We start from the raw sequence: 27743 nt of genomic DNA on the forward strand, positions 1-27743 counted from the left end.
TTGGTGATGGTTAACTTTTTTCTCCTTTTGCTGCTTGAAAATTAGGCAGTTTCAGCGTCGAAAATGGCCAGATGTGAAGAGACCATCATCTGCCAAGTCACTGTGAGTTGGGAGCAATTCACCAAAAGCATTAGCTTTTACTTAACTTTTCCCTTCTCTTTTTGCATGCACCACCTTTTTAACATCATCATCTATTCTCACAGAATGCTTAGGAGGAAAGTCCTCTAAATTATGCAAGAAATATGATACTGCCATCATTACTGACAACTACTGCTGCAGAAAACCTCTTGGTACATGGTTTTTGAGAATCTTGGAGCATTAAAGTCAAGGCAATTTCAAACAAGTAAAGGTAGATGCTCAGTTAAGAAACCAATTATGGTCAACTGCCAATAAAAATGAAAGACAAGGACATTGGTTTTGTCTAAACTTAAACTAGTAGCAGCTATCTAGTGGTTTTTCACACAATCCAGAAAGAACAAAACTGACTGTAATTTCTCACAAGTAGTGAGGCAGTATCATGTATTTTCTTGCTATTTATCCAGCTACAGCCTTTGTGCTGTGAGCAGGAAAAGGAATTTAAAACAGAAAGTAGACTACAAGACAGATTTCTATCTACAACTGCTTTTTTCTTACTGAGCTGCCTTTTAAAATGTGGTGATGATCTGGCAGTTCTCAAACTGCCAGAGCTCAAAAGGTGAGGTACAAATTTAAGTTTATTAAAAAGTTACAGTTGCCTGTTACTGTCTCTGAATCTCCCCTTAAAAAGAAGGCAGAGACTTCAATTCATTAGCAATCATAACGTGCTCTCAAACTGTGCAGTGGAAAACACAGGTGCAAGTCCCTTCCTAGGCACCATCTGGTCTTCTTGCCCAAGAGGAGTTGCTCATACAATGCAGTGGCTTTATTTCTAATTGAAGAGATCTAAGACAGGCTTTAGAACCAAAATGAAGGTTGAATTAACAAGCTTTGTACAGGCTGAAGTTTCAAGTACTGTTGAATTGTTTCTGTCATATACCTCCTATGCTTTTATTGGTGGTTCACAGTGTTTCCATTGGTTTTTACTGCACGGAACCATTAAAAATACCTTTCTTACTACATTCTACTAGAATGTTCTACACTAAACTGCATTTCTTTTATTTTAAAGAGGACAACTGTGGGAAGGCTGGGAGGGCTAATCTCCCCCAGCTGCTGCACCTCCATGAGGATACAAACAGGGCAGGACTTGAATTCATGTACAGACTAAATGAATTATAACATTCACCTGAAGGACTGGATAAACTTCGAGGCTGAAAGAGATAGAATGTTTGCACTGATGAGCGAGTTGAATAGAAGCAGTGAAATGATGGGAAATGCTGTCAGAAATACAGGTCTCTGAAATCCACTGTTGTACCTGATTTTTTGCTTTGGATTATACCTCACCTACTTCACAAGGCATTTTACTTCAAGAAGACACAACTAATGCTGATTCAGGAATTGACAGAGGAGGAAACTCAGCCACATCCCAAAGAGGAATGCCCCTGCAGTGGCAGTGTTTACACAGACAGTTGATGGAACCTTAAAACAATTTCCAGTTCACCTGTATCTTTAGCTGTCGTGAGAAAAGCTTCAAAGCCAAGTACAACTCTAAAGCAAGATTTAGAAAACAAAGGTGCTTTTGCTTAACACTGGGGTAAAGGTAATAGTTCAAGAGAACTTTGACAATATTCAGGAACTGAAGTCAGCAGCACCAAGTGTTCTCAACACCATGGAATTTCTTCAATTTCCTCTGAGGATACATTTTAGTTCCAAGTCTGCTTGTTCATTTTACTGTCACCTCTATGAAGATTAGAGAAAATCTTGACTCACAGGATGCCAGATTTTTTGAGGGATTGTGTAAATATTGATCAGTGTACTGTTTGAAAATAAATTCCTTCAGGTTGTGAAGAAATTTATTAATAAAAAAGAGTGTAACACCCACACGCCATTTCTCAAAATGCTAAGTCAGAATTTACTCATTTTTAAAGGTACTGAAAAATTTCAGTAAATGTACATCTTAAATTTTAACAAAATCAGATTTGTATGAAGCTTTTTTATGTCGTAATATTATACTGTACATTCAAAACCAGAACAGTTCCTTTGAGAAAGTAGTGTTTGCTTAGCAGTGTAACTTTTACATTTATTTTTTAAAAAAGGCAGATCTGAAAGTTCAGTATTTGTAGTCAATAATCTAGTTATACTTTGGTCTGCAGAAAAGTAAATGTTGTGAATGACAGTTACTGTTCAAAGGTTTTCACAGGGGAAAAAACCCTATAATTTTACTAAGAAAGCACAGTGTACAGAATTATTTCAGTAGTTTCATAAGAACATTATTACATATGTTGTAGTACAGGCACTAATGGTGAGACTTGTATTTATCATTTGTTTCATATTACTTTGCTACCTGTGTTTAAGGGCAAATGCCTGAGGGCGCTCATGGGACAGACTCAACCAACTGTGGCCTTCGCTCCTAAGAGGTATTTTTTTCAAAATGCAAATTTAACTGGCCCTTGTAGAAATGCAGTGTAAAAATGCAGCATGGAAATGATTTTGAAACCCTTCCTGGCTTTGCAGTTCAGAAAATAAAGTGGAATTAGATCCAGACGTAGATCCCTGGTATCACAAGTCCATACTCAAAAAATGTACTTGAATTTAGGAATGAGAAAAAAAAAAAAAAAAAACTCAAAAAAAAGCAGAACTATAGACTTTATATATGCTAAGTAGGACTGGGCTTGAGTATTTGTATGACATGTGGTAAGTCAAATCCACTACCCAAAGCTTTCTTGCAAGCTTTTTTAAATTATGCAAGTAAAATCTGAATGTCTGTCTTAATCTAGCCATGTATTTTCATTAAACTTGTTAAAAATCTCATGGATTATCAGAAAAATCTACTAGATGATGAGATCCTGGATCTACACAAGTAAGTAAAAAAACCCCTTAATTTCCCCAAAACCCCCACATTTTTACTGTTTTCCAGAGAAAAGTTTTAGCTATCTGCCATTCCCAGTGTACATGCAGAAAGAATATGAGGTTAGATTTTAAAAAAAATTTGCATGCCCTTGTATATTTAACTCATAGTCTCTGGCAAGGTGACTGTTAAAATCCTGCAGGGCCAGTGTTACTGCGCCTGTTACTTACTTGTCAGTCAGAAGGTTGAAAAGTTATCTTGTCCCCTTTATAGAAAATAGTGAGCTGTGAGACTTGTATGTGACACAAGAAGCAGCTGCTATTTAATGAAATTGTTGTTGCCAAGTTTTAGGGAAAGATATCACCTCTTCTCCTTTCAGCTCTTCTAAAGTTTGCTATTTAAGTTGAAAAAAACACAAATTCTAGTTCATGTCTGCTAAATGTGTGTCTCGTAAGTGAAAGGTCTCCATTGTTACTCCCTCAGCTTTTACAGCCAACTAAGATAAAATGTAAATTGTTCTTTACACACAGTTTTCATCAGTGATAGCAGGGAATTTTCTCTGACCTGTACTGGATAATCACCCTGAAAATATTAGCTCATACAGTGTCACCAAAATCTGATTTTAAATAGAAACCTTTATTTACATTATTATTAACATCCAAACACAAAAGCCAGAAGGGCAGTAACACCTTACAACCAACCCTTTTATAAATCAGTCCCCGTGACTTCTCTGTTTCGCAAAAGAAAAGATACAGATATTTCAAGCAATACTTGTAAATGTAAACTAAGCTTAGATGCAATTCTCAATACCGTATGCCTTCTCCTGAGAATTTTTAAAAATATTGCTCTCAGAATTACATGGTTTCACACTTTCTGTATCATTCTGTCATCTGGTGGTCTGCACATAAATGCTATAATAAAAGGTGTGCTAACTGGTGCAACATTCAAGTAAGTTTTGTCTTGTGACAGAAATGTGGTCTGGATTTCTCACTTCAGAAGCAGTATTTTAGGCCAAGGAAAAAAGTGCACTACATAGAAGTTAAATAAGCACATGTGATCAAAAAAGTAACAGAGACTTAGCAAAACAACGCTCATTTATGCAGCAGTGATCAGAGGCTGCTGCACTAGCTCATTCATCTCTTACTGCTGAATAATGTTATGTGGGTTTTATTAAAAAAAAAAATTCACAAAAATCTACTGCTATAGGACTAAAGCAAATTGATGGTGGTAACTAAATGGCAATAGATTTCAAACTAGATGTACAATTTAGTGCTGCCATTAAATATACCATCAATGCATTTTAAAAATGCCCCCTGCCCCTTCATCAAGTTTAAACTAAAAATCTTTTAATTCAGGAAAAAAAAAAAGAAAAAAGTAGGTACTGGAAAGCTCCAACATGCTAAACATATGAGAAAAGGATGAGCTTTTATAATGTCAGTCAGGTAGGTACCAGTTATACATAGATGTATAAATAGAATTACTAATTAAAAAAAAAAAAATTGTACTGCAAGATGTATACAGCAGTATATAGTCCAAGAGCTCACCTAATGAAAGCAACCGGTGTTTGTAGTTTCCATCAGTATAATGAGCAACTACAAAATATAAATATTGGTGTATTCTGATTTGATATAAAATGCAAGGGATTGTTGCCTTTCACTCTCAGTAAGCAGCACTTACTCAACAAATAAATATGACCCAAGAAATGAAATTAAAGTTCCTTAGGCTTTTAAAAGTTTGCATTACAAAAACACGTTAATCAGACTGAAAAGTCCAAGTAAGTGCTGTGATAATCTATATATACTCAGTACTAGTGGAAGAGACAGGGTTACATGAAGTAGATCGATTTAATCTGCATTCCCTTTGAATTCCCCTTACACAGCTGGCTAGGCGCTAGGGATGAAATGATGAGAATATTTCTATTGAAACTTACTTCTATTAAAATGGAAGATCACTGAATATTCTGAACAATAAAACCCCATCTTGCTAACATACCAAGAATAAAGAAAAAAGAAAAAGCAGAAAAGAACACAGATGAGGGATTTTTGGTTTCTTTTACTCACTTGGGAGAAATCAGTTTTCCATTACACAACGAACAACAGAACAGAAGCACCACACATCTTAAACATTTTTGGGTCATCCCTTAGGAAGGTTTAGCGGTTTAATTCCTTGTAACTGCAAAAAGTGCAAAGGGATCTTCATTTCAAGCACCCAAAACGGAGGGGGGAAAAGACCCCCGTGCTACCAGCAAATAATATGTAACCACACTTAAATACTGCTATGACAGAAATCTGCTTAGAAAATACATTCATTACTATTAGAATAATCCAATGAGGTGTAGACATTTGGTTAAAATGTGGCTTACTATCCTTAAAGATTTCTGGATGTTACATAATAACAAGTATTTTGCAACAGACAAACATTTTCAAAAAACATTTTGAGTTCATTAAAATTGACCAAGAAGACACAATCCAGATTCATCAACTGAAAAGGCAACCTAGTACAGACAGACATGTCTGTCCCGACAAGTTGTAAGATCTTAGAAAGCAGAGCCTTCATGTCAAACTGCCTTAGGTAAGAAGAAATGTAACAGAAGTGCTCACAGGTGGAGAAAGTATTGAACAACTGGCCTATTTTTTTATAAAAAGCTCTGTGTTAAACATGTAAAAATAAATGAGGTGTTGGAGACCAAAGAAGAGAAATATGTGGGCCAAAGTCACCCAGCTTCAAAGTCCTTAAATGTAATTAAAAAAAAAAACAAAAAAATTTGGATCTCAACTACACTCAGTTTCCAGAAATCAATTTTGTTAAACATTTAGCTTCACAAACTCTGCAAAAATGAGTTAGTGACCTACAAAAGTCATATATATAATACATTATTTTAAAGATCATATTTACAAAATTTATTCACAAAAAGGACTGCAAAATTCTGATTCTGGCTGCAGTGTCTTGCCTTGAGTTTTCTGAAGCCTTTTTCAAAAAAAAAAGATGAAAGATTATTGCTCTAATTTCCACACACAGAAAACATTACATTAGGCAGTCTTTTCAAGTAATTCTTAAGAGATTGTGAAGGAATATGAGTACACCCTACCTTCTTATTAAGTCCTTATCAAAGACATTGCATCAATCCATTATATAGTCCTCTATAAAGTGCACTCAGCTGCACAGCAATTTGTAAATATTAGTCACAATTGTGTTTAAATAATTTAAATTGTTTATCCTCTCTTTTCAACCCTTGGCTTCAACAGACAAGATTTTAGACTAGCATGTGCCAATTAATTTTGCACTGCTACTTTGCTTGGGAAATCCCTGACTCTTGGGATAATAGACTAAAAGCAGCATTTATATTCATAGATTCATGTAAGAGTCAAGGCTAAGTACTACATTCTCTGTCAGATATTGTTATTGGAGAAATCAGGAAATTCTTACCACTGTGACTTCTCCAGGCACTTTCATCTGCCTGGGCTAAAGGTAGCTACAGTAAACACATAAGGTATTCCAGGAGTCTACTCATCAAATGTATTAAAATGGCATTACCAAATGCACTTTCCTAGAGGAAGAGTGCCAAAAATATTAATGACCTTTTTTTTGTACCCCGCATCATACAGTATTTCATAGGCTGCTTCTAGTAAAATGTATTTTTGTTGGGTAGGGTTTTTTTTGGTTTGTTTTCCTCTGGATGAGAAAATTAATCACTGGTTTCTGTTAAGCCCAGTATGACTTGCCATGAAGAATGTGTCACTTTCCTTTCTAATACTAGTGCATTCAACCATTCTTGTTTGAAGATGTGGTTCTAGATGTCAGCAGTATTTCTGTTAAAGAAAAGATACTTTCATCAGAGAAGACATCTTTGCTGAAAGAAATGGTTTGTGTACTGCTTTTGGAAGAAGGAACTACTGCCAATCAATGCCTAGAAGCAGAAGAATAGTTTTTTAATGCTCCACTTTGAAAATACACTTCTAGAAAATAAATGCTGTCCTAGAATTTCCTAAACACACTATTTGGGTATATTTATGCCATGTAGATTTGGAAAATCTGACATTTCACCTTTATACTCTCCTATTTATAAATGGCCTTTGTTGTATCGAAGTCCTCCAAAATTTTACTTACCCCCAGAATTCTGACTGCTTCCTCAGGTATGCTGGACAAAATTTCACGAGGTACTTTTTACTTGAATAGATTTAGCTTATGTCAGTATTATGTTGCTCATCCTAGGTAGTTTGTGGAACGATTGTAGCGAAAGTGTATTTTGTACTTCAGCTTTCTTTTCAGCTTTCTTTTCTGTTATTAGCACATTTTCACCTTAAATGAGGGGTCTAAATTTTCTGTCATTTCTGGCTATGTGTACACAAGTTATTCTAAGGTATTGTAAGGGCAAGTGTCATTATCAGTGTCTGCCAGAAGGCTACCACACTAGCAGGATTCTTAGCCTGACCTGTACTTGTGTACTATTACATGTAATTTTCAAGATCTGCTGAAGATGCATTTCACAATGTCCACGGTTTTTTTCTGGGGTTTTCTCCAGGTTCAGAAGTATTTCATCATCCTTTGTGCAGTTTAAGGCTTGATCTTATCCATGACAATTCAAAGTCAACAGCTAATCCCAGCATACAGCTTGGGCTCATTATGAATTTGCTTATGTATCATCAAAAAGGAAGTATCTCTTAGGACATAAAATTAATAGGCCCACAGATGCAAATACAAACAGGATAACTGAGAGCAGGATTGTGCAGGAAGAATGGATGTAAGCAGACTGTATTCAATGGAAAAAGAGTCAGCAAATCTTTTCATCACTCTTGATGTACAACTTACCTGTTCTGGACCCATAGGCAGTCCTGACATAGGCATGGTATTAACACTCATCTGTCCAATATGGCCACTGCTGCCATTCATGTGCATCATACTGTATGCTGCTGGGCTACCTTGATGGCTGAACTGCTGCTGGGGAAAAGAACTGAAATACAAAAGGACAAATAAAATCAACTTCCAAGAAGTTTACACACTGATGTATTGCCTTCCCTGCACCAGCTGTCAACACGTGAAAGATAAAACTATTTTCACATTTAGCTGTTTTTATCTAGTATCTGTTTAACAAGGAAACTCCCCTCCCAAAAGGAATTGGGAGTTTTTAGAAATGCACAGTTGTATGTGTATGCCGAATGTAACCTTTTTGGAGGCTACTATTACAGCTGTATCATCTATTGTAATACTATTTGATATTTTGTATTTCTCCACCCCCTCCCCCAAGTTATTTTTCCTTTAAATATTAAATTAATATTTAAAGACTGAATGTTTTTTCTGGTTACAAAGATTGTAGAGGTCCAATATGAATCAATGGAGCTAAGCATAAAATAATAATTTTATTTGCTAAACCAGAGCAGGATGAAGGACAATACAGACACTAGAAAGTTACTTTTTCCTCTTGTAAATGCTCTTCCTGCTATGTGCTATTTAACATAGTTTCTACTTCCAGAAAATTAAAAACTCTTTGAGAGATAGGTTGTAATCCTGAAGTTCACCTGTTTCTGGGGATGCTTCCTGAGGGCCAGCCCTTCATCTCTGAGGATGGGTACATTGTTGCTGACTGAGGATGCTGCAGCATAGGGTTCTGGGAGGGTCCAATTCTTGATGATACCATTGGATTGGGAGGGCTTGATACTCTACTAAATGCAGGATCAGGTTGTTGGCTTATTCCTTAAAATAAAACAAAGGAGACAGATAGAATATACTTCAGTTATCATTACCTACTACTTCTGGTTCATCTTCTTGCAGTGATTGGAAGGAGAAAAGTCATCCTTTTTTTGTAGCAGTATAGTCCGTTTTTCAAAATGATTGGTATTTAGGTAGTGTGGATTAATAAAAAAAGGGAAAAGAAAAACAGACAAAATGGAAAAAAAAGCCAAACATGTTAGTACTAGTACCATAATTAGGTGGATAGGGGAATTGCTGTGAAGGAACTTGAGCCATTGGAGGGCCTGTCAAAGCACTATCCATGCTTCCTGAGGCTGTCACATTTGGTGGTGGACTGAAGGCCTGGGGTTGCTGTTGCTGCTGCATCATCATTGCCATCCTCTGTTGTCTAAAATGGTGACTTATTAGTTCCCTGTTACGCTGAGCCACCATTTGAGCATTAAGAAAACCTTGCTGCTATCCCCCAAAGAGAAGAAAAATCATATTAGAAGATGTTTTTACAAATAAAATCATGTCAGAGTCAATCAAACTCATTCCTAAGACCCAGCAAGTCAAGGAAATCCCACAGACAGTACAGAAAATAATCATCAAAATATTAAGTCAAAAGTTTTCATTAAGTTGTCATTAGTGCTAAAGAAACAATGATAGTTTACACGAAAAACTTGGCATACTGAATTGACAGCATGACCTAATGAACAAATCCTCCAGCAATCTCAGCAATAAGGGAGGCAAAAAAACCCTTTTTTAAAAAATTATGCAGAGGAACAAAACCAAAGAGGAATGCTGTAAAGCCATGAAAGAAGGCTGAAATTCTAAACAGATGGCTACTGTAGTAAGTACTTACCTGGGATCCCACCTGTGGCTGCATAACTGGTCTCATCACTGAGTTAGTACCACTGACTGGATTTTCCATTTTTATTTCAAGAGTTTGACGGGTCTGATTCATAAACTTGGAAAAAGACATTTTAGCACAATTAGCTTGAAAATAACAGTAATGGTAACTTCTGCAAAAACACTTTCTTTACAGACCTCTTGAATCCATAAAGTGCAATGGCTAATTTCTGCCTTGTCTTTAAACAAACTATTTGTTTAAACAGCTCAAACACACAAAAAGAAAAACCCTTCAAACAGTACAGCATTAACTGGCTTTGGTTTTTTAATTTTCCTTAAATGATCCCTCTTTAGGAATAAAGAGCAGATTATCTATTTGTTTTAAACAATAAGTGTCACAGAAAACCAAGAGAGAACACAGTATTTCCTAGCATTGCTCCATGTGTGGAGAGGAAAGGGTTGAAAAATGGAAGATTGGCAAGGAGACAGAAAAGGAAGTTGTTTTTAGAATTGTTTTCTCTCAAAGACCAACCAGGCACCAGGGAGATGTTAGAAAATAGTCTGGCTGAGAAAATTCACATATTTATGTTTGCTATATAGCAGGATGTTGTTAAAGACTTTTAAAAGCCTTTCCCATAGATTTGGGCCTCTTTGTAAAGGTGGGGGAAGGGAGATAAGAGGATCTGGAGATGTGAAAGTAGAGCCTGGTTGAAGGACTGTGCATGCTCCAGGCCCTTTTGATATGGAATACAGGGCTCAGGCCTGGGTGCTTTTTGCCCCTTCTAAAATGAGCTTAGTGGTGTATGTGTCTCAGTTTTTTCAAATCCAGGATGACGGAATAAACCTACTCTTTGTACTTCAGCTGTGTGTTGTTGCTGCCTTGGTGTTACCTGCATGTATTCTGTTCTCACACCATGTCACACAGCAGTAGTTCAGTTTTCCTAATTTTATTTGTACACTGTATTTAATATCAAGCCTGCATTTTCACGTGGGGAATTCAATGCTGAAATCATCCACCAATTTTTTCAGCAGTGTTTTCAACCTAGTGTTAAGATCTATGTGGCTGTATCTATTCTCTCACCTTTCATCCCAAGAAAATATCTAAAATTACATCAAATCACTAAACGGAAAGCAAACCCATATATCGATAAGCCCAAATGATCAGTCAGAGAACACAGTGAGAAAGAAGTAACACCTGATTTACAGTAGAAATACAGCTCCAATTTAATGCTATCTGTGAGGTTCCGAAAAAATACTAAACGCAGAGAGCATGCAGAGTTACATGTACAAAAGCACTGTTTTAGCTAGCAATTGTTTAGCTAGGAATTGTTAGCTAACAATCCTGTGCGCTGCAGGAACCAATCCAATCTGTAGCTAGGGAGGACGATGAAGTTCTCGAGAAACACTTGTCCTAATAAATGTTCTTCTACTCCTACAGCCATCAGGCAATTCAATGAGAAGCACTGTCAAAATAAAAGATCCACCCTCTCAATCATCTGTTGTAATATCCATTGTTATATATGTACAGCAACACAATTCTGTGTGATTCCATTCTGAAACACGAAGGAAGTGTAAATGTAGGAGCAAAAAATTACCTGCTGTCCCTGAAGCCTCTGCTGGAGCTGCATGCGTAGCTGCTTTGGTGTGTTGGTCCGAGGTCTCATCACATTTGCTCGGGGATGGATACTTTGCAGAGGAAAATTGCTTGCTTGGCTCATTTGATTCATCACTGAATTAAAAGACTGCTGTTGTCCCTGGATGTTACTAAAATTTCCTGGCATTGCTGGCCCTTGCCCTTGATACGGTTGACCATATAACAAAGGCTTCTGGTCAATCATTACTGAAGATTCCTGACCTTGAAATGAATCTTGTTTGGGTTCCAAAGCTTGTCCCTTCAACAGATACAGAAGTGCTTTCACTAGCAGTATATATGGAATTTCTAAAGTAGCAATAAAGCTAACTCAGCATAATACACCAGCCAGCAATTTCTTGGGTAGAACATAGCATGGACAGCTACTGTTAGTTCTGTCTCCAAATGAATGAAATAGCAAAAGTGATTTATAGTAATAATTATTTTTAAATCAGTTTTGCTGCACACTGCATACACAGGCAGACCAGTGTCACTATTCAAGTCCTTCTGCATTTTTTGATGCTATTTGTACAAATGATGGTGTCATGTGGGTCTTAGCAACTTCCAAAGTACTCACAGAATTTCTTTTCTCTATTTGCTAGCCATGCAAATACAACCTGGAACTGAAGGAGAGGGAAGCATCCACATCACTGACAGTCAAATAATTCACAATCTAAGCTCAGCTGACAGCAGGCTACTAAGGAAACCCAACAGAATTCTCAGTTTATAGAATTATAATGAATTACACTCCACCTATATATACCAAGGCATTATACAACAAACTTCTGTAAGAATATGCCACTTTGTATTTCTTGTCATGCACAAGAAATTTAATCCATACTGAGCTCCTCCATTGAAAATCACTAGTCAATATGAAGATTTCCAAAGGGAAATGTATGAATATGAAGATGAGGATGTGATGAGATGAAGTAAATGAGGAGGTCCTCTTGACTTTCTTTTCAAGTAATAAAATAATATTGGTCTTTGGAAAATAGATAGCCAAAATATCTGTTTACTTACTTGGTTTACAAGATCAGGAATACCTAATGCTCTGTCAATTTCTTCCAGACTTGTGACATCTGTATTACTCAATAGTGTGTGCAGCTGATCCAGAAGTGCCCTTTCATCATTCTGGCCTTCCATATTTGGCGCCGAACATAAGAGATCATCCAAAGAGCTTCTAACTAATTGTCTAAAAGTAAAAAAAAAAAACACTAAAATCATAAAATCAATAAGGCTGGAAAAGACCTCCAAGATCATGGAGACCAGCCTTTGAGGGAACACCACCTTGTCAATCACACTTACAGCACTAAGTGCAACATCCAGTTGTTTCTTGAACACGTTAGGAATGGTGTCTCCACCACCTCCCTGGGCAACTCATTCCAATGCCTGACCACTCTTTCAGTGAAGGAATTCATTACAACCATTACAAGAAAAACGACAGTTTTTATATAATATGTTGACCTGGGTGTGATTAAGTATTATAGTCACCCAGACAACCAAAGTAAGACTTAAAAACTTAAGTCCAAAATTTATGTCCTAAAATGCCCAGTAACCTTCCATGCATCCTTAAAACACACGTAAATTCTGTTTTCTCCTGGTTTTACCATGTGCCACAGAGATAGGACTTCAGAGTCTCCCATCTGTTTTTTCTGTGCCTCCCAATTCAAGGATTGATAGATTTTGTTAACAATGACTTTTGCGGAGCTCAGTTAAAAAATATCCAGTGTCAGATCACCAGCAGAAATGGAAACAGTTCTGAAACATTCCAGAAATGGAATTCTGCCTCCAATCTGTTATCCCCACTGCGTATGCGACACAATTTTATTTCCAGGTCTTAAATTCTTCTGACAGACAGTGAACAGTTGTATTTAGAATTATCTTAAAACCTTCCCCAGTTCTACCTGTTTTGTGAACCCTGTGACACTTGCTCCATCGACATCATATTGTCAGGCCACAATCCAGGTTGGTTAGAAAGTCCAGGTTGTCCATAGGGATTACCTCCCATGTCAATGTTTATCTCATTTGGCCCTGCAAGGAAAAGCATTTGTGTATTTTTTAAAAACTGAAGGTCTCATCTTGCTCTCCTAGTGTTCACATGAGGATGATCATGCAAATTGTCAAGCAGCTTTGTAACCTTTCCGTTATAGTGTTTTACAGTGTATGCACACATGAACTCCCAGTCAAGATAATTTCACATTTATAGTAGACCACAGATGTAAATACAGCAGACAGTGATCTAGACCTGCTACCCTGTTAGAGCAGAATTGCTACTTCTAATCCTTTAGACTCTAAATAGGAGCGTGAAAGACACAATACCTTACATGAAAAAACCCCCAACAAAAATTCTGGACAATGACATCTGGGTACCAGCAAATACACACTGTCATAGGGACATCAAAATCTGGCATTTTGAATTCCAATACAGAGTGGAAATTAAAAGAAACATAAAGTACACAACATTTTGCTCTTTGGGAGTACCTTTTTCCCCTCTACCTATCCAGGGACACACAGCACTACACAGGACAGTTTATGTCATCCCATTATTTCCCAGCATCTGTATGAACCACCTAGCATCAATGATTTCTAGGAAGCTAAGCTGGAAAATTCTGACTTAGTCAGGACTGCACAAATTTCTTCTGTATTTAGTCTTATATTCATTCATTGCATTGAAATAGTAAGTCTGTTTAAGGGAACTGGTGACAGCCCTGGTAGTTTTCCATTATAAGAAAGGAATGCTGTCTATTTAAGCTGGTTTGGGGCATACTGATATTGGCATAGCAGACTGTAGAACTTCAGCTCTACACTAAACATTTGTTAGACATATAAAACAGAAGAAACCCACAGGCTTTAAGACTGTTCATATTTTAGACATGCAGCTTATTTTCTGTCATGCACATAAGAATACTTAGAAGAAAACCAGTATGTGCAATGTGGCTACTCCATGTGAAAAGAAGTTTGAAATAATTGAGAAAAAACTTTACAAGACATTGATTACCAAGAAGTTAACAGCAAAAACAAAAACAAACAAACAAAAAAAAAAAAACAAAACAAAAAAAAACAAACAAAACCAGATCAAATACGATGAATTAAATTAACCACAATGCTAGCATCTTTACATACGGAATCATAGATGCCGTTTAGTTCCTGGATTTTAGCAAAGAACTACTGCACTAAAGAAACACACAGAAATTATCCCCCCCACCCAGTCTCAGGACCCAGAACAAATTATCTGTGTATGAGATGTAGAGCACCAGAAGAAAACAAGAACATCACCAAAAAATCATAAAATGTCACAGTCAGGGAACAATAACAGACTCAACCTCAAAAAGCCTTTCAATGAAAATCTAGCATTTACCAATAGTTCAAAGATTCTTAGGATGAATGCTTACCAAGAAACCAGGGAAATAGTGCTATGTAGAACAATAAGAAGCTAAGAACTTACTCATGTGAATCATTTGCTGTTGCAGCATTGGCCTAGTACCAGGTATGCTGTTGGAGCGAACAGGCAGCCCAGACACAGAGCCAGCCTCTGGGGGCCTTGGAAGGGCTGTACTAAATTCAGGTCCTGGTCTCAGCATTGAAGCAGAATTTGCAGATTCCAGTCTGTTCACTTTGGAGTTTGGCAAACCCCAGTCTCCTGGCTGATGCTGATTCATAGCCACATTTCTGTGGGGAGCGCTTGCTATAATGAATAGCAGAAAACACAAATATTTATTATCTGGAGTACATTATGTGTTTTTGTTTTCGAATTATTTTGCTATTTCATAAAAGTGCACCTGCTAATGTCAGAGCAATTGGCTGAAGTCCTACAAAAGCATCTAGAGCTCACCATGCCAAGTTTTAAATCATACAAAAACTGTATGAGTCTAAATATAAGTAAAATTCATAATGACTGGCTGTCACTGAACTGTTCTTGCTTCTATATATCAAAAGCACATGTTAAACTAAAAACTCAAAATAGTAAAAAATAATTTAACTACTTATAGCAAAGTACTGGTAATGACACAGGTAATAAACGGTTATGTTCTTATAATTTTAGCAAAGACAATTAAATCAGAAGTACTAATGATGGTAAAATTAAAATTCTTTAATGTTAAAGTTTCTTCTGACTGAAATTTGTATTTTAGTCTTGTAACCTTTTTTACATTAGAGCTATTTCTTTTACAATGAGAGCTGTTTGTATACAACCAACAAACCCAGATTTGATCCAAAATTTTCTTGGTTTTCAATCATTCGTGGACTTCCACCCATCAAGTTTTGCTTTTGTAACATGGAGAATGCATTGACGTTCCTCACTGAAGCACCTGAGCCCATAGGGCTGTCTAAAGACAAGGCTCTGTTAAAAGGTGGGCGAGTAGTCTGCATAGACTGGGGACTCTTCACACCTGTTAAAGAATTAAAAGATGCATGCAACTGTAAATTTTAAATAAAATATGCTATTAATGACTCAAATTAGTCCCATCTCTTTATGAACTCATACACTTGGTCTTAAGCTAGCCAGGAACAGTTATGCTGCCTATGTTTTCACAACAAAAATTCCCATTTTGAACACATAGTTAGGACCTTTTGCAGTAAAAGTCAAAGGCAGTTCCCTGTGGCCCTACACGAAAAAAAAAAAGCTTCCTTTTAAGTTCTGTAATGACGTGATGTGCTCCTGAGCACAGTGTCCTCTATGGATAATTAACCTACAAATCACTGTGCTTTACAGCCAATACTGTCCTTTCGTGTTCTTGTACCTGGTTTTATATTTTTCATTATCCATGTCTCACCTCCTTTGGTTATCTCAGCAATCCATTGCCCTGTATAATCAAGAGATGGCCAGTGTCATGAAAGAAAGCAACAACTGCCATGACGCTGGTCTATCAGCTCAGTTATCCTCCCCTCCTACTAAGGAAGGGCATTCCTTTTGATGTCAAGGAGGAGTAATGATTAGAATTTACTGGCCACAAGATATCTTCACACAGAATAAGAAAGAAATTAAAAGCTTGTCACCAATCCCGTATTATATCCCTAGTCATCAGTGAGGGATAAAAATTCTCAATTTTAATTTACAGCTCACAAAAGATCTTTCCTGATGACTTGTCTCTGAGAAATCTACATTAGACAAAGCCAGAATAAACCATAAAACAAGGAACTGAATGTTATTCATTGTGTGTATAGTAGGCGAGTGCTGTCAAGACAGCTAATAGTGTACATAATAGCCTATGAAAACATAATTAGCTATCTATCTTGCATTACATTTGTCCTTGAAGATATAGGAGAGGAAGAAGGTATTTTCTGAGGGTATGAGGATGCATTATGTTTACATCAGGTAAGAAGAAAACCCTAACTTGAAAACCCAGGTGGTAGATTTAATTCCTTACCCAAGAGGGCACTTCCTTGAAATAATGCTTGCTTTGTTCCAGGGTTATCTCCATTCGCAGACATAGCATTATTGTAAAATTCTGAACTAGTAAGATCACCTAGAATTGCATCCAAATTATCCAAGTCTCCATTCATCTGAAAATGATGCAGTGAAATACCAAGGTTATTTACTCTCATATGGCTATACTTCCATTTTTAATTAGATCCTTGCTAATCTTAAAATATATGACTGGGGGACAAATTTTTTAATTCACTGACGCTATCTGGAGCTATCTTTTCACTTCCAAAAATTCAGATACCCTTTAGATACCTTTTTTTTTGAGTATTTTCTTTGGGTAATTTTGAGGATCAGCAGAAAACACACATAACTAAAATGAAAAGCACTTTTGAATATAAGTATTTCAAACATCACAAGTTACAAAGATAAAAGCATTAATGATAGTGACCAACATTGAGAATGTGTAACATTCAGTGATAAATAATGTATCTATCATATACAAAAAGGCAATAGTGAACACTACAAGACACAAAAATTATGCACAGGTTTTTCTGATCAGTTGGAGCCCTAACTTTCTTTAAAAATTTGTCTTTAAATCAGACAGAGCTTCAATAGAAAATAATTCATATATAGTGGAGCGACATCTTTAGGAAAGAAGCTTCTCTGAATACCTTAATTACATCTCAGGAGCAAGTACTGAAACTACATGTTGTGTATACTACAGAGTTGATAGTGACTTTTCCATAAGTGGTATTCAAACAGTGTTATAAGGTGTTTCATTTATAGTCAGCCAGTAGCTAATACAAAAAAAAAAAAAAGTGGTGTTTTTTTTGTGTTTTACCCAGTTATTATTGATTTGGGAAATTCAAGGTCTAAGAAATCAATATATCTTCAGTAAACTCTGCCATACTGACCAGTACTGTTTACTTTGAAGTCCCAGATATTACAACTTAAATACAAAAACATTATATACAGATTATAATTTTAAGAACATCTGTTCCTAACAAGTCTACTGTTGGTTTCAGAATAGTTGCTCCATGATGCTAGTTTTCTGTATCATGACATTTCTCGGAACTCCAGCTCTCGAATTTATTTGTTTTTATTTATTTATACAAATTATTTATACATTTTAGTACGTATTTATTTGAATGCTGGATACATACATGCATATATATATATATATATTTATTTATATTTATATATATATACATTTGGAAGAACATATTCCCTCATTTAAAGAAAGAAAAAGAGTGCTAAAACCAATGAATGAACTAAACCAAATCACAGCTGTTTCAAGTATTACACATTTTTGTGTATTGTTTATATTTTCAAAATGAAATCAGGCTTTACCTTTCGCTCTTGCATTGCCAACTAAGTACAGAGGCAGTTACGGGCCCATTTCCTACTAAGACATAAAACCAAACATGTGCTAAGATCTAATTTTAAGGAGTAATTTGTAAATATTAACTTAATCCTACCATAACTTAAAAACATTAGTCCTGGACACTTCAGGACATCAGATCTGGTTACATATCTCCTGTAGTTCTTTTTGTTTGCGCTTTTTCATTCACAATTAAACCTGAGTTTATTGTTTCACATCATTTGCACAGACCCTTTTTAGAAATGTTGACACATGCACACTGTAGAGTGTTCTATATTTAGTCACTTACTTAATAATAAAATATTGGTTAGCTCACTGACACCATTTTACATTACACTATACCTCCTCTGCTGGCTCCATTTTTAATTTCATCTCTTTTTCTTGACTTGAAATAGGAATTGTAGAACTTGTGCATTGTCCCATCTTATTATCCATGCCTTCTACTTTAGGCTTCAAGTCTTTGGAAAGTGGTTCCTTAATATCATCTTTATCTAGTAGATATCTTAGTAAAGCATTGCTTTCTTTCTTCTTTGGGCTTAGTTGTTCGTGTTTGACAGTGCCTTCTCCACAGGAGGTTGTGTTACTAGCATCATGATATGTGTCTTTACCAGTGGCTTCAGCTGTGATCTTGGCCACCTCTGCTGGAGAATTACCATTCTGCAACAATTTATGTAAAATCCTGTGCTTCTCTTGCAGGAGCGACCCATGCATGTTTGAGGAGGAAGATATCCCTGCAGATGTTGATGAGGAAACTCCTGAAGGACTGGTAACGCTGGTAGAAGATTCTTTACAATTTGAGTCTAAAGGTGAGTTTGATGCTGTAGAATGTCCTCTTTCATCTGAGGAGCACGTAAGTAGCTGAAGGAGTTTTTTATGCCCTTTGCTCTCAGATGGTCCTCTCTGACTTTCAGATGCCTCCAGATTTCCCTCTTTGTTGTCTTTTTCACTAAGGAGATCTCTGCTGTTTGACTGGCAGATGGAACTTTCCACTTGGTTTTGTTCACAATACAAACCAGAAGGGCTTTTGGAGTCCTGGGTACTTGCTTTAATTTGCTGAGTTACGCTAATGTTTGGGGAATTATCCAATTTTGGACCCGCTGAAGAAAGCGTTGATAAAAGGGAATTTCCAACACCCTCGCTAATGGCTTGCAGAGCACTAAGAGAACTGCTAGAAAAAGTGCTGTTGCTAGTGTTGCTGGCAGATCCCATTGGCGAGTGCATACCTGTATCATGTGACAGAGATCAAATTTATTAGATTACAGTACTGCCGGTATGTACTCTTCCTTTGGATTACGCATGACTTCCTTTGGATTACACATGACATTAAGATAATACATGAAGTCAGGTATATTACATTCAAGTAACACATACAGGTTCATATAGAACAGTTAAAATGGATGAAAGATGGAATTCAGATAGAAGTAAGAAAAAAGAGCTTGGAAAAAAAAAAAAAGAGCTTATAGCAAAAATAAAATACCTGTAACTGGAGAATACTGGTGTGAACTCATTTTTGGACTCCCTCGATTCCTAGGAGACACCATTAGATTCTGTTGGCTGGAAGTCAAGCCAGGACTGCCATGTGGTGGGCTATTTATATTTAACCCAAAACTGTTACTCTGATAAGCAGAGGACTGCATGCCAGTTCCCGAGTTCACTGGCCCCATATTCCCAGGGCTTCCATATCGAGCGCTGGTGAGCTGACCCACTGCATTGGGATCTCCTATCCCATAGTTTCTGTTCTGCATTGGCATGGCTTGACCAGGTGACATGTTCATAAGACCATTAACAGAATTTGTGTTTCCAGTCACAGGTGTTCTGATGTTTTGCCCAACAGAATTAGGATTTGGCCGATATCCATTTTGTTCTCTGTAAATTCAACATCAGCCCCAGAAACCCAAAGAAAACAAATTAAAACCTTATTTGGAATCATGTGGTACAAATACATTGTTAATTAATCGCCCAAATATTTTTCCAAAAAAAAGCAGTGAGAATTCAAGCTTCCACAAAAGCAGAACTAAGCCACGACATTCATTTATTCGCTACAGAAATGTTTGATCCTTTGAAGGCTTCGAGTTACAAGCACATACAGTCACTGCCTCAAAAAGCTTCTATCAATGATCAGATTATTAATCAGATTTATTCATTTAAAGATCCTCCTTCTCTCATCCCCTTCCTGAGTCAATGCCTGACACCCTTCCACTGTGCACATTAACAGTGTGTGACCGTGAGCAAGCTCAGTTACTAATTTTTCAGCATCTGGAGGCACTCTAATGCCAGAAGGAGACAGATTCCCTCCAAAGTGACATTTCAGTTAATCTTGCAAAGATCAAGAACAGGCGATAGGAAATACTACTTAAGGTACATTTCAGTTATGGATTATGCATCTGAGAGGGTTTTGTTGTCTTTTTAATTGGTCTGAAAAAGCACATAGAGACTGAGCATCTCTATTTTCAGTGTTTCATCAATGCTACCACAAAAGACTAATACAAACATAGCACAGGCTTTGAGCAGGTATTGAGAAAAAAATTCTCTTTTGACTGTGACTGTCTTTCTGCCACATGGGACTCTGTGAGGTTTACGCATTTATTTGTATGCTATGCAGCTCTGCTTCCCAAATTATTCCTCATCTGAGTTTTAATCAGGTAAAATATTTTACTATGCTATTTTCTCAGGTTGTCTTCAAGGTCAGATGTATTTCTTAAAAATGTAACACTTAAATTATAAACAGATACTACTAAGTTCACCTTTGAAGGAAGTGGGTAGAGATAAATCCATGGCGGTCATTAGTTACAGGATTTCGAAACAGTTTACTCTTCGTTTGTGCTGTCACTATTGTACCATCCGCCAAAGAAAATCGATACAATGGGGTTTCAGCATGACCTTGCGTATAAGCTGTAAAGAGAATACATTAAAATATAGCTAATATTTAAAATCCCAAGAATTATTAGGAAGAATTATAAGATATTTTTGACACAATACCCTTCTTTTACTGAAGATTACTCCACCTAAACACAAAAACCCATTAAAAATAAATAAATGAATAAATGAATGAATTAATAAATAAATAAGACCTACCCAAAATAAATACAGAGAAAAAGGAAGTATTCCACTATTTCTCCTATACCAATAGAGGGAAGATAAAAGCAAACAAGATTATTCTGATGCTGCAATATTTTGTGCTCACCAGACACAACTGGCAAAGTTCTGCATTTGTTAACAGACTCCCAAGGCTAGATTACAAAGTCCATGGCTCCTGCCTGGGGAAGAAATTTTAAGTTTGCTTAAATCAAAAAATTGTGGAAACTATTGGTTTAATTCGAGCTTCAAGTCTCTTGCTAATTTAGGATTCATTTGATTAGTTATGTTGAAGAACTTCCAATGGAATGGAAAATTCATTTTCTGACATTATGAGTTCCTCTTGATTTAACATCTCCTGTGCTTGAATTACTCTGTAAATCCTTCAAAAAGACTAGAGCCTGGAATAATTAAAAAACATTATCTTTCTTACTGAAGACTGTGGCTGTACTTCACTTATCTATGGAGGTTATCAAATTAGCATTACAAAATATGTGGCACTGGAACGCGGAAAATATTTTGAGCCGTGTGTCTTGAGAATAAGAAAAAAGCATCAACACAAGTGTTATCACTTTCAGAGAGTGGTTCTTTAACAAAGGAAAGAGTGAAATGAAATAACATCAAACTAACATTACCCAAAAATAACAAGATAATGATAATTAAAGATGATATATCATCATAGAAATATAACTGTCTCTGTCATTGCTGTATCCATCTGTAGAAAAATAGCTTCCTTGAGGAACCCAGATTATGTATCTGGTATTTTCCAAGTTAATTCCAAAACAAACACATTGAAAAAACCAAACAACTCCCAGCAGAATTCCTCATTATCAGGAGGTCATCCTCCTTCAGCTTGTAAATGAATCAGAGTAATTAACAAAAACCATGTAAAAAAAGAAACACAGGCAGAATTTAGCTTTTTTATTTCAGAAAAAAATGCAGCCGCTAGGAGAAGCAATGTGACCCACACATTGTAAACTGATTTTTACCTTCATGATAGTGGCGTTTATTTGACCATGACTGCCCGTCATTGTGGCATAAGAATCTCTGAATACAGCGACGAATTATATCTTCAAAGCCAGGTCTCATGGACGATCGTAATGAGTTTGTGTCAATGTTGACAAGTTTGCCTTAACGGGAAAGAAAATGTACAAGTTAAACTCTTCAAGACTATGACAATTCTTTTTGTATAGATATGGTACATTTCCTAAGGCTCCAATATAGCCCTTTTAATCACCAAATTCCGAGAATGCAGAAGTTCCATTTATGAATTATCTGCCATATGAGAATATGATGCTGCTTGTTAAAGCATCACTATTCAAGGGGATTTATGTAACTGAGTAAGAGGAAGTTAGTCACCCACAGGTCAATGTCAAAGCTTTAGAAAACAGTAACTTTTTAGTCTCTGGTTACAGGCACCTAAGGGATGCACACAGAGTAAAATTTTAAAAAATAGCGACCAACTACATCAAACGAACATCATAAACACAAAGTCCCATTTAGATTATACAACTCTTTCCATTTAAAAAGCATGAACCACTTTAAACATTAGCTCATGTATAGTATAAAAATATAAACATTCTGCAGGACTTCCCCTTATGACCTAAAATACTTCTGCGTAAAGGAAAGCAGAATGACAACCACTTGAAATGCTAGCTAAAACACAAGTAATGGTTTTTAGCAACCTACAAAACAGTAACATAGAGAAGAAAATGCCTCCCACAGGTTTCATTACATCTCAACACCAACAATGCTGTATTGCAAAAAAGCAGTCGGGAATTCTCAGTATGAATTCTGTTAGTCACTACATATACACAATACACACTCCATTTATTTAAAACAAGAGCACGTGGACAAAGAAGACTCCTTTGTACCTTCCTCCCGGGTATGCTTCCTACCTGAAAGATCATGCCGTGTAATAAAGCTCTCTGGATTTGCTGGAAATACCCTTTCTGCAGTTGTGATACGACGCGCCACACAAATCATGCAGGACTGCAAATCTGTATTTAAAAAAGAATGTTTCTTCTTTCATCATCTCCTGTTTTACTGTGTTGAAGAATCCAATAAAATAGCTGAAGCATCTTTTGTTATTACAATGGAAGTACAGACAGTAAGGATAAAAGCTGCTGCATTCTTGAAAATGGTTTGCTGAACACCAAAGAGCTTTTCACAGAAATTTCTATGCATGACAATTCCGCAAAAATTCCTACCTTCCCCCTCTTCCATCATAGCTCTTGGCTGCGATAAAGCGAAGCACTGCATAGTTTCATATCTTTGACGTATATCCTGGTAGCCACCTACATCTTCAAAGAGGTCATGAGAGCTTTGCACCATCATCCGGCAATTGAATGTATGGCTCTTCTGTCTAGGTGTTTCATTAGTCCAAGAAACTCCATTAACTTGAAAGAACACAGTAAGAATTCATATAGATTTTCAGATACAATCAACTCATAACTGATTCTTCTTAATTTAGATACCCTGTTCCTAGATTACAGATATTAAAGACTATTTTAAGATGCCTTCTCAATATACCATCAATATAGCTTGGTATAAAAATCGGAATATTGAGAACCAAGTACAAAACACTCTCTTTTGCACGACACTTTCAGTCACTTGAAGAAGTGCTGGGAAGTCGCTCACATACTTTAAAAACAAGCAGTTCCTTCAGCCAGCCTTGTGGTATTAGGGAAGGTGTTCCTTTAGCGTCACTCTTTTAAAGTTATAGGTAAAAAAAATGCAAAGGGCTAAAGTAAAGTGTGAATTTCCAGCACATTTCTTTCTGATGGCATGCTATTGTAAAAACACAGTAATATTTATCAAGATTAAGATATTCTTGTAGTAAAATATTCTTTATAGAAGTCATCTGTTTTGAAAGGTTATCCTTTATGAGGTATTTTTGTCTTCTCTGATTGTTTTCAAATAGTCTAGTAAGTGTAGTAAATAAACTTTTACTACCTGTAGATTTAGGTAAGTTTTTAAGAAAGTCCTTCCGGTCCTCTTCATGCAAGATACTATACACACTTGTATTAACCAAATCTTCTTGTTTATACTGCAGATACTGTGTGACATTTTCTGACACAAATACTATGTTCCCATCTCGATTTACAACAAAGAGGAAGCCGTCCAATGCCTAAATATTAGCACGACAACATATCATGTAAGACATAATGACTAATTCTCAACATAATTTAATTTAAAAGCTGTGTGGGTGATAAATTTGCAATGTATTCACTTATTTTCAAGGATAGAGATGAAGTTTAAAATTCTTTTTTGAGGAAAAGCGTGTCTGGTAGGAAATTATTTAAATAATAATAATTAATATGTCCACGTGATATTCCATTCAGTTTTCACATTGATAATCAGCCTTCTTGTTTCATTCTTGATTTATACGAACACTAGATCATGAATTTGTACCATTAATTCAATAGTTAGCGAATTGAAACAAGAGGTTCAGTAGAAACAAGAAGGGAGTCATGAATATGAAGACATTTCCACTATCAAGTGATGAGATAGGAGGATCTAGCCAAATACTGTATGTTCTTAATTGAAAGAGAAATTCAATATCGATGTTAAAAAACTAAGCTTCAAAAACACTTTGATGAACTTGTAAATATCAGATTGGTTTTCTAACCATAAAGAAAGGCTATTTGCTACGTACCTTCGTTTACTATTATTCTTGGGTTATTTTACTTGATAGCAACATTAATTTAAAATGCTTCCTAATTTAGTAACACAAATGCAGACACACATAACGAACCTCTCCTTGCAAAAACTCCTCTATTTAATGAGTAACCCCTACAAGAAATAAAATATTCCTTGTACAAATAAGCTCTGCTTTGGCAGTAATTTGCTAATGACTGCTAGAGTAAATAAAGCATAGGAATATTAGAAAAAGTCAAAGGCTATTCTATTTCCATCTACAGAGAATTTCAGCAAAATTAAGAAAACATGATAGATTTTATTCCTGAACCTTTCAAACTTATTTCTGCATGGTGCTTGCATACTATTTCATTACTACAGGATTGCATACTTTATTGTAATATTTTCACCTGCCATAAGTACTGGGTTCCATAGGGGTTTACTAGGGCCTAATTTGTACTTGCCTGTAATAAAAGAGGTCCCAATGAATCCTTGTCAATAACTCCTTGACCCGTGGATGATACATCAGCTTTCTGAACATCATCATCATTAGAAACTGCTTTTCCTGAAAGCCAAAAGATAAAATTTCCATAAAGCGACTTTTCATGTGACAGATACATTTTAGTATTACAAGCCACATCCTAGGGACAGTGTGAAGTAAAGGCGAAAAGATGCACAAATGAGAGAGGAGGGTCAAACACTGTTGGCCGCCAAGACTAGAAAAAATGTCATGGCCACATAATGCCAAACTCTTTGCTCACATAAATTGACTTAGCAGCTGAAGCTGACACAATGAACTTGCTTTGTGAACATTTCTTGCTTTTCTGACACTGTCTGATGAATACCTGCTGAGTCTTTCAATAGCCATTAAACACACTCATATCTATCTCTTTCTTATCTTTTTATTTGGATCATCTCATTATCATTGGTCACAGTCTTCAGATGCTATCACCACTGTTCTACAAGAAGGCTTTGATTCATGTTAACAGCTGTGTGTCCGTATGTGTATACACGTGTATCTACGTGTGTGCATGCATATAATAAAGTCATATTTAAAGAATCAAAATATCCTAAGTTAATTTATCGCAGGGGAAGGTGGAATGGGAATTTACGCTATGCAGCGTAAATTCCATAAATTACAGAAAAATAATTAATTACAGAATTACAGAAAAACCACCGTGAACTTTATTTTGTGGTACTTACTGGCTGGTTAAGCAGACCACAAGAGGAGTACAACATCTCAACTCTATAAAGAAGTATTAGAATACACTCAATGACACTACAAGAAACCTTAAAAACAGACGATGATTTTTGAAAATTATTTTAGCATAAGATGTGGTAATTTACTGCAACAGGTAAGATATAAACCACAGCATATTCCGTTTTTCTAATACTTTACTGCCCAAATGACACATATAAGCTTGGGAGGCTAGTCATTGGGAGGTGGAGATGGGAGTGGAGTGGTGTTTAAAAAAATAAATTACATATACCACTCACTCTATATTTCAAAACATGGGTTTTGCATACACCTGTCAGTTAAATAAAAAGTATTATATCACTTAGGCTTACCCTAGCTGATAGAATTTACCAACACATGATGCAGTGCTTCTTTCTCCTTTGTTGAGTTGGCTATAGTATGAGTAAATTCAATCATACTAAAAAAGCAATTTAAAAAAAAATCCATAAAAATCACTATCTCTGACTGGAGGCTTGCCCATAAGATAAGGATAGGTTTCCTTGAAACGAAAGGCAACGACATGTATTCTTCATATTGGTAAGTATTTGGTATAGTGTACAAGCAGATGGCAGAGTACCATCTCCTTTTTTTCTTAACTTGTCTGTGGTACAAAGCTGGTAAGAAAGGCCATACGAAGTTTTAAAATCCCGATTTCCAATAAAAAGTGATGATAAATACTTGTTTACTTTTAAATAGAAAATTACTTAAGGTGCATTTAAGGTTTGAATCAAGTCAAAGACTGCTCAGTTACATGCTATTGTGAAAACCACTACTCAATTTCCCAAGTAACTATTGCTACAAAAAAAGAATCACAATGAAATGAAACTATTAATTTTGACTTAGCAAGGAACTGTACCTTGTTCTTTTATTTGTCGAATCTGTCTCACAGTTTCTTTTAAAATAGCACATTTGTCTGGTTTGACATTGAAATTGTCAATGTCACTCAGATTAGCAGATATCAGCTCAGCCAGTTCTTCAATGTATTTGCTTTCCTGCTCACGTCGACGCTTCTCACCACTGCAGACCAGACTAGGAATCAAAAACATTGTTTTGTATACTTATATACCATCCTATATCAAACCTGTGCTCACTCCGTGCACAATAATGTACTTCACTTAACACCCACCCATTAAACCTAGGCAGTAGTTATCCTTCCAGCAAACATGAATCTGAAGGGCAAGCGTGTGTTTTGTTACGCTGCTGTTTGGTTTGGGGTTTGTGTTTGTGTTTGGTTTGCATCTTTTTTAAGGATTTTAAGTACAAATTGCTATCAAGAGAATAGAATAAAGCTACTAATAAAAAAAAATCCTCCTGTTTTTACTCTTTTACTCTACTGTCAGATTTAATGAAAAGAGCAGCTGCTTTTGTTATAAAATTGTAGCACTCATACAGAAAGTATATTTTAATCTTAGAAGTTGCTTTACAGTTGCTTAAAATTTACTAGACAAACGAAACTGAATTTTAGTGTTCTACTAACTCCCTTCAGTTTGATTGTAAAGACATGATTATAGAAGGTGATACGTCATAAATTTCTAGGCATCAGGGCCTAAATGCCATCTCAACATGCAAGAAAAGCAGAATCCCAGACAACTTAATGCTGCTGGATAAAATGTCTCTCTCAAATTCCTTTTCCTACCCAGGCTAATGTGCTGAGTAAAGAGACTCTCTACAACTTAAACCAACAGGGAGAAATGTCATACACAATATGGCAAGAACAGGAAAAGAAGGACTCAGGGCAGGGGTAAGAATGGATACATCAAGGTAATTGAAAGAGAATAATCACTCTTTGAGAAGAAACCAAGAGAAGGAGTTATGAAAGCATGCATGGACCAACACTGGAGAAAACAAACATATGACAAAGCAGGAGCTTGAAAGATAAAGAAAGCTAATGAAAATTGACAATCTGAAAAAGAACTCCTGTATGACAGACACTGCAGAAAGGGAAAGAGAAAATGGAATAGAGGACACTCATAA

At 36.2% G+C, this 27743-nt stretch overlaps 2 protein-coding genes across 22 annotated transcripts in view; one reads left to right on the forward strand and one right to left on the reverse strand.

The window, feature by feature from the left end:
- SULF2 (sulfatase 2) overlaps positions 1-1956 on the forward strand; it is an 82315-nt gene extending 80359 nt beyond the window's left edge. For all 5 annotated transcript variants that reach the window (XM_041478543.1, XM_041478546.1, XM_041478542.1 and 2 more), the window contains 2 exons: positions 46-102; positions 1145-1956. In XM_041478543.1, the coding sequence (XP_041334477.1) occupies positions 46-102; positions 1145-1175 (88 nt within the window). In that variant the 3' untranslated portion in view covers positions 1176-1956. The remainder of the gene's footprint in view (positions 1-45; positions 103-1144) is intronic.
- A 1582-nt stretch (positions 1957-3538) lies between these two features.
- Positions 3539-27743, reverse strand: part of NCOA3 (nuclear receptor coactivator 3) — a 52713-nt gene continuing 28508 nt past the window's right edge. For 7 of the 17 annotated variants that reach the window (XM_041478532.1, XM_041478529.1, XM_041478531.1 and 4 more), the window contains 19 exons: positions 26626-26786; positions 24997-25097; positions 23849-24023; positions 23104-23292; positions 22792-22893; positions 21883-22023; positions 20563-20710; positions 19296-19684; positions 18161-19041; positions 16439-16574; positions 15272-15460; positions 14518-14757; positions 12977-13103; positions 12093-12264; positions 11038-11334; positions 9456-9560; positions 8842-9067; positions 8440-8614; positions 6745-7874 (listed from right to left, as the gene is read on the reverse strand). In XM_041478532.1, coding sequence (XP_041334466.1) covers positions 7598-7874; positions 8440-8614; positions 8842-9067; positions 9456-9560; positions 11038-11334; positions 12093-12264; positions 12977-13103; positions 14518-14757; positions 15272-15460; positions 16439-16574; positions 18161-19041; positions 19296-19684; positions 20563-20710; positions 21883-22023; positions 22792-22893; positions 23104-23292; positions 23849-24023; positions 24997-25097; positions 26626-26786 — 4231 coding nt within the window. In that variant the 3' untranslated portion in view covers positions 6745-7597. The other 10 variants (XM_041478538.1, XM_041478535.1, XM_041478537.1 and 7 more) reach the window with 7 other exon arrangements.

Source organism: Pyrgilauda ruficollis, unplaced genomic scaffold (assembly GCF_017590135.1).
Source record: "Pyrgilauda ruficollis isolate IOZ18807 unplaced genomic scaffold, ASM1759013v1 scaffold45, whole genome shotgun sequence".
Taxonomy (NCBI): domain Eukaryota; kingdom Metazoa; phylum Chordata; class Aves; order Passeriformes; family Passeridae; genus Pyrgilauda; species Pyrgilauda ruficollis.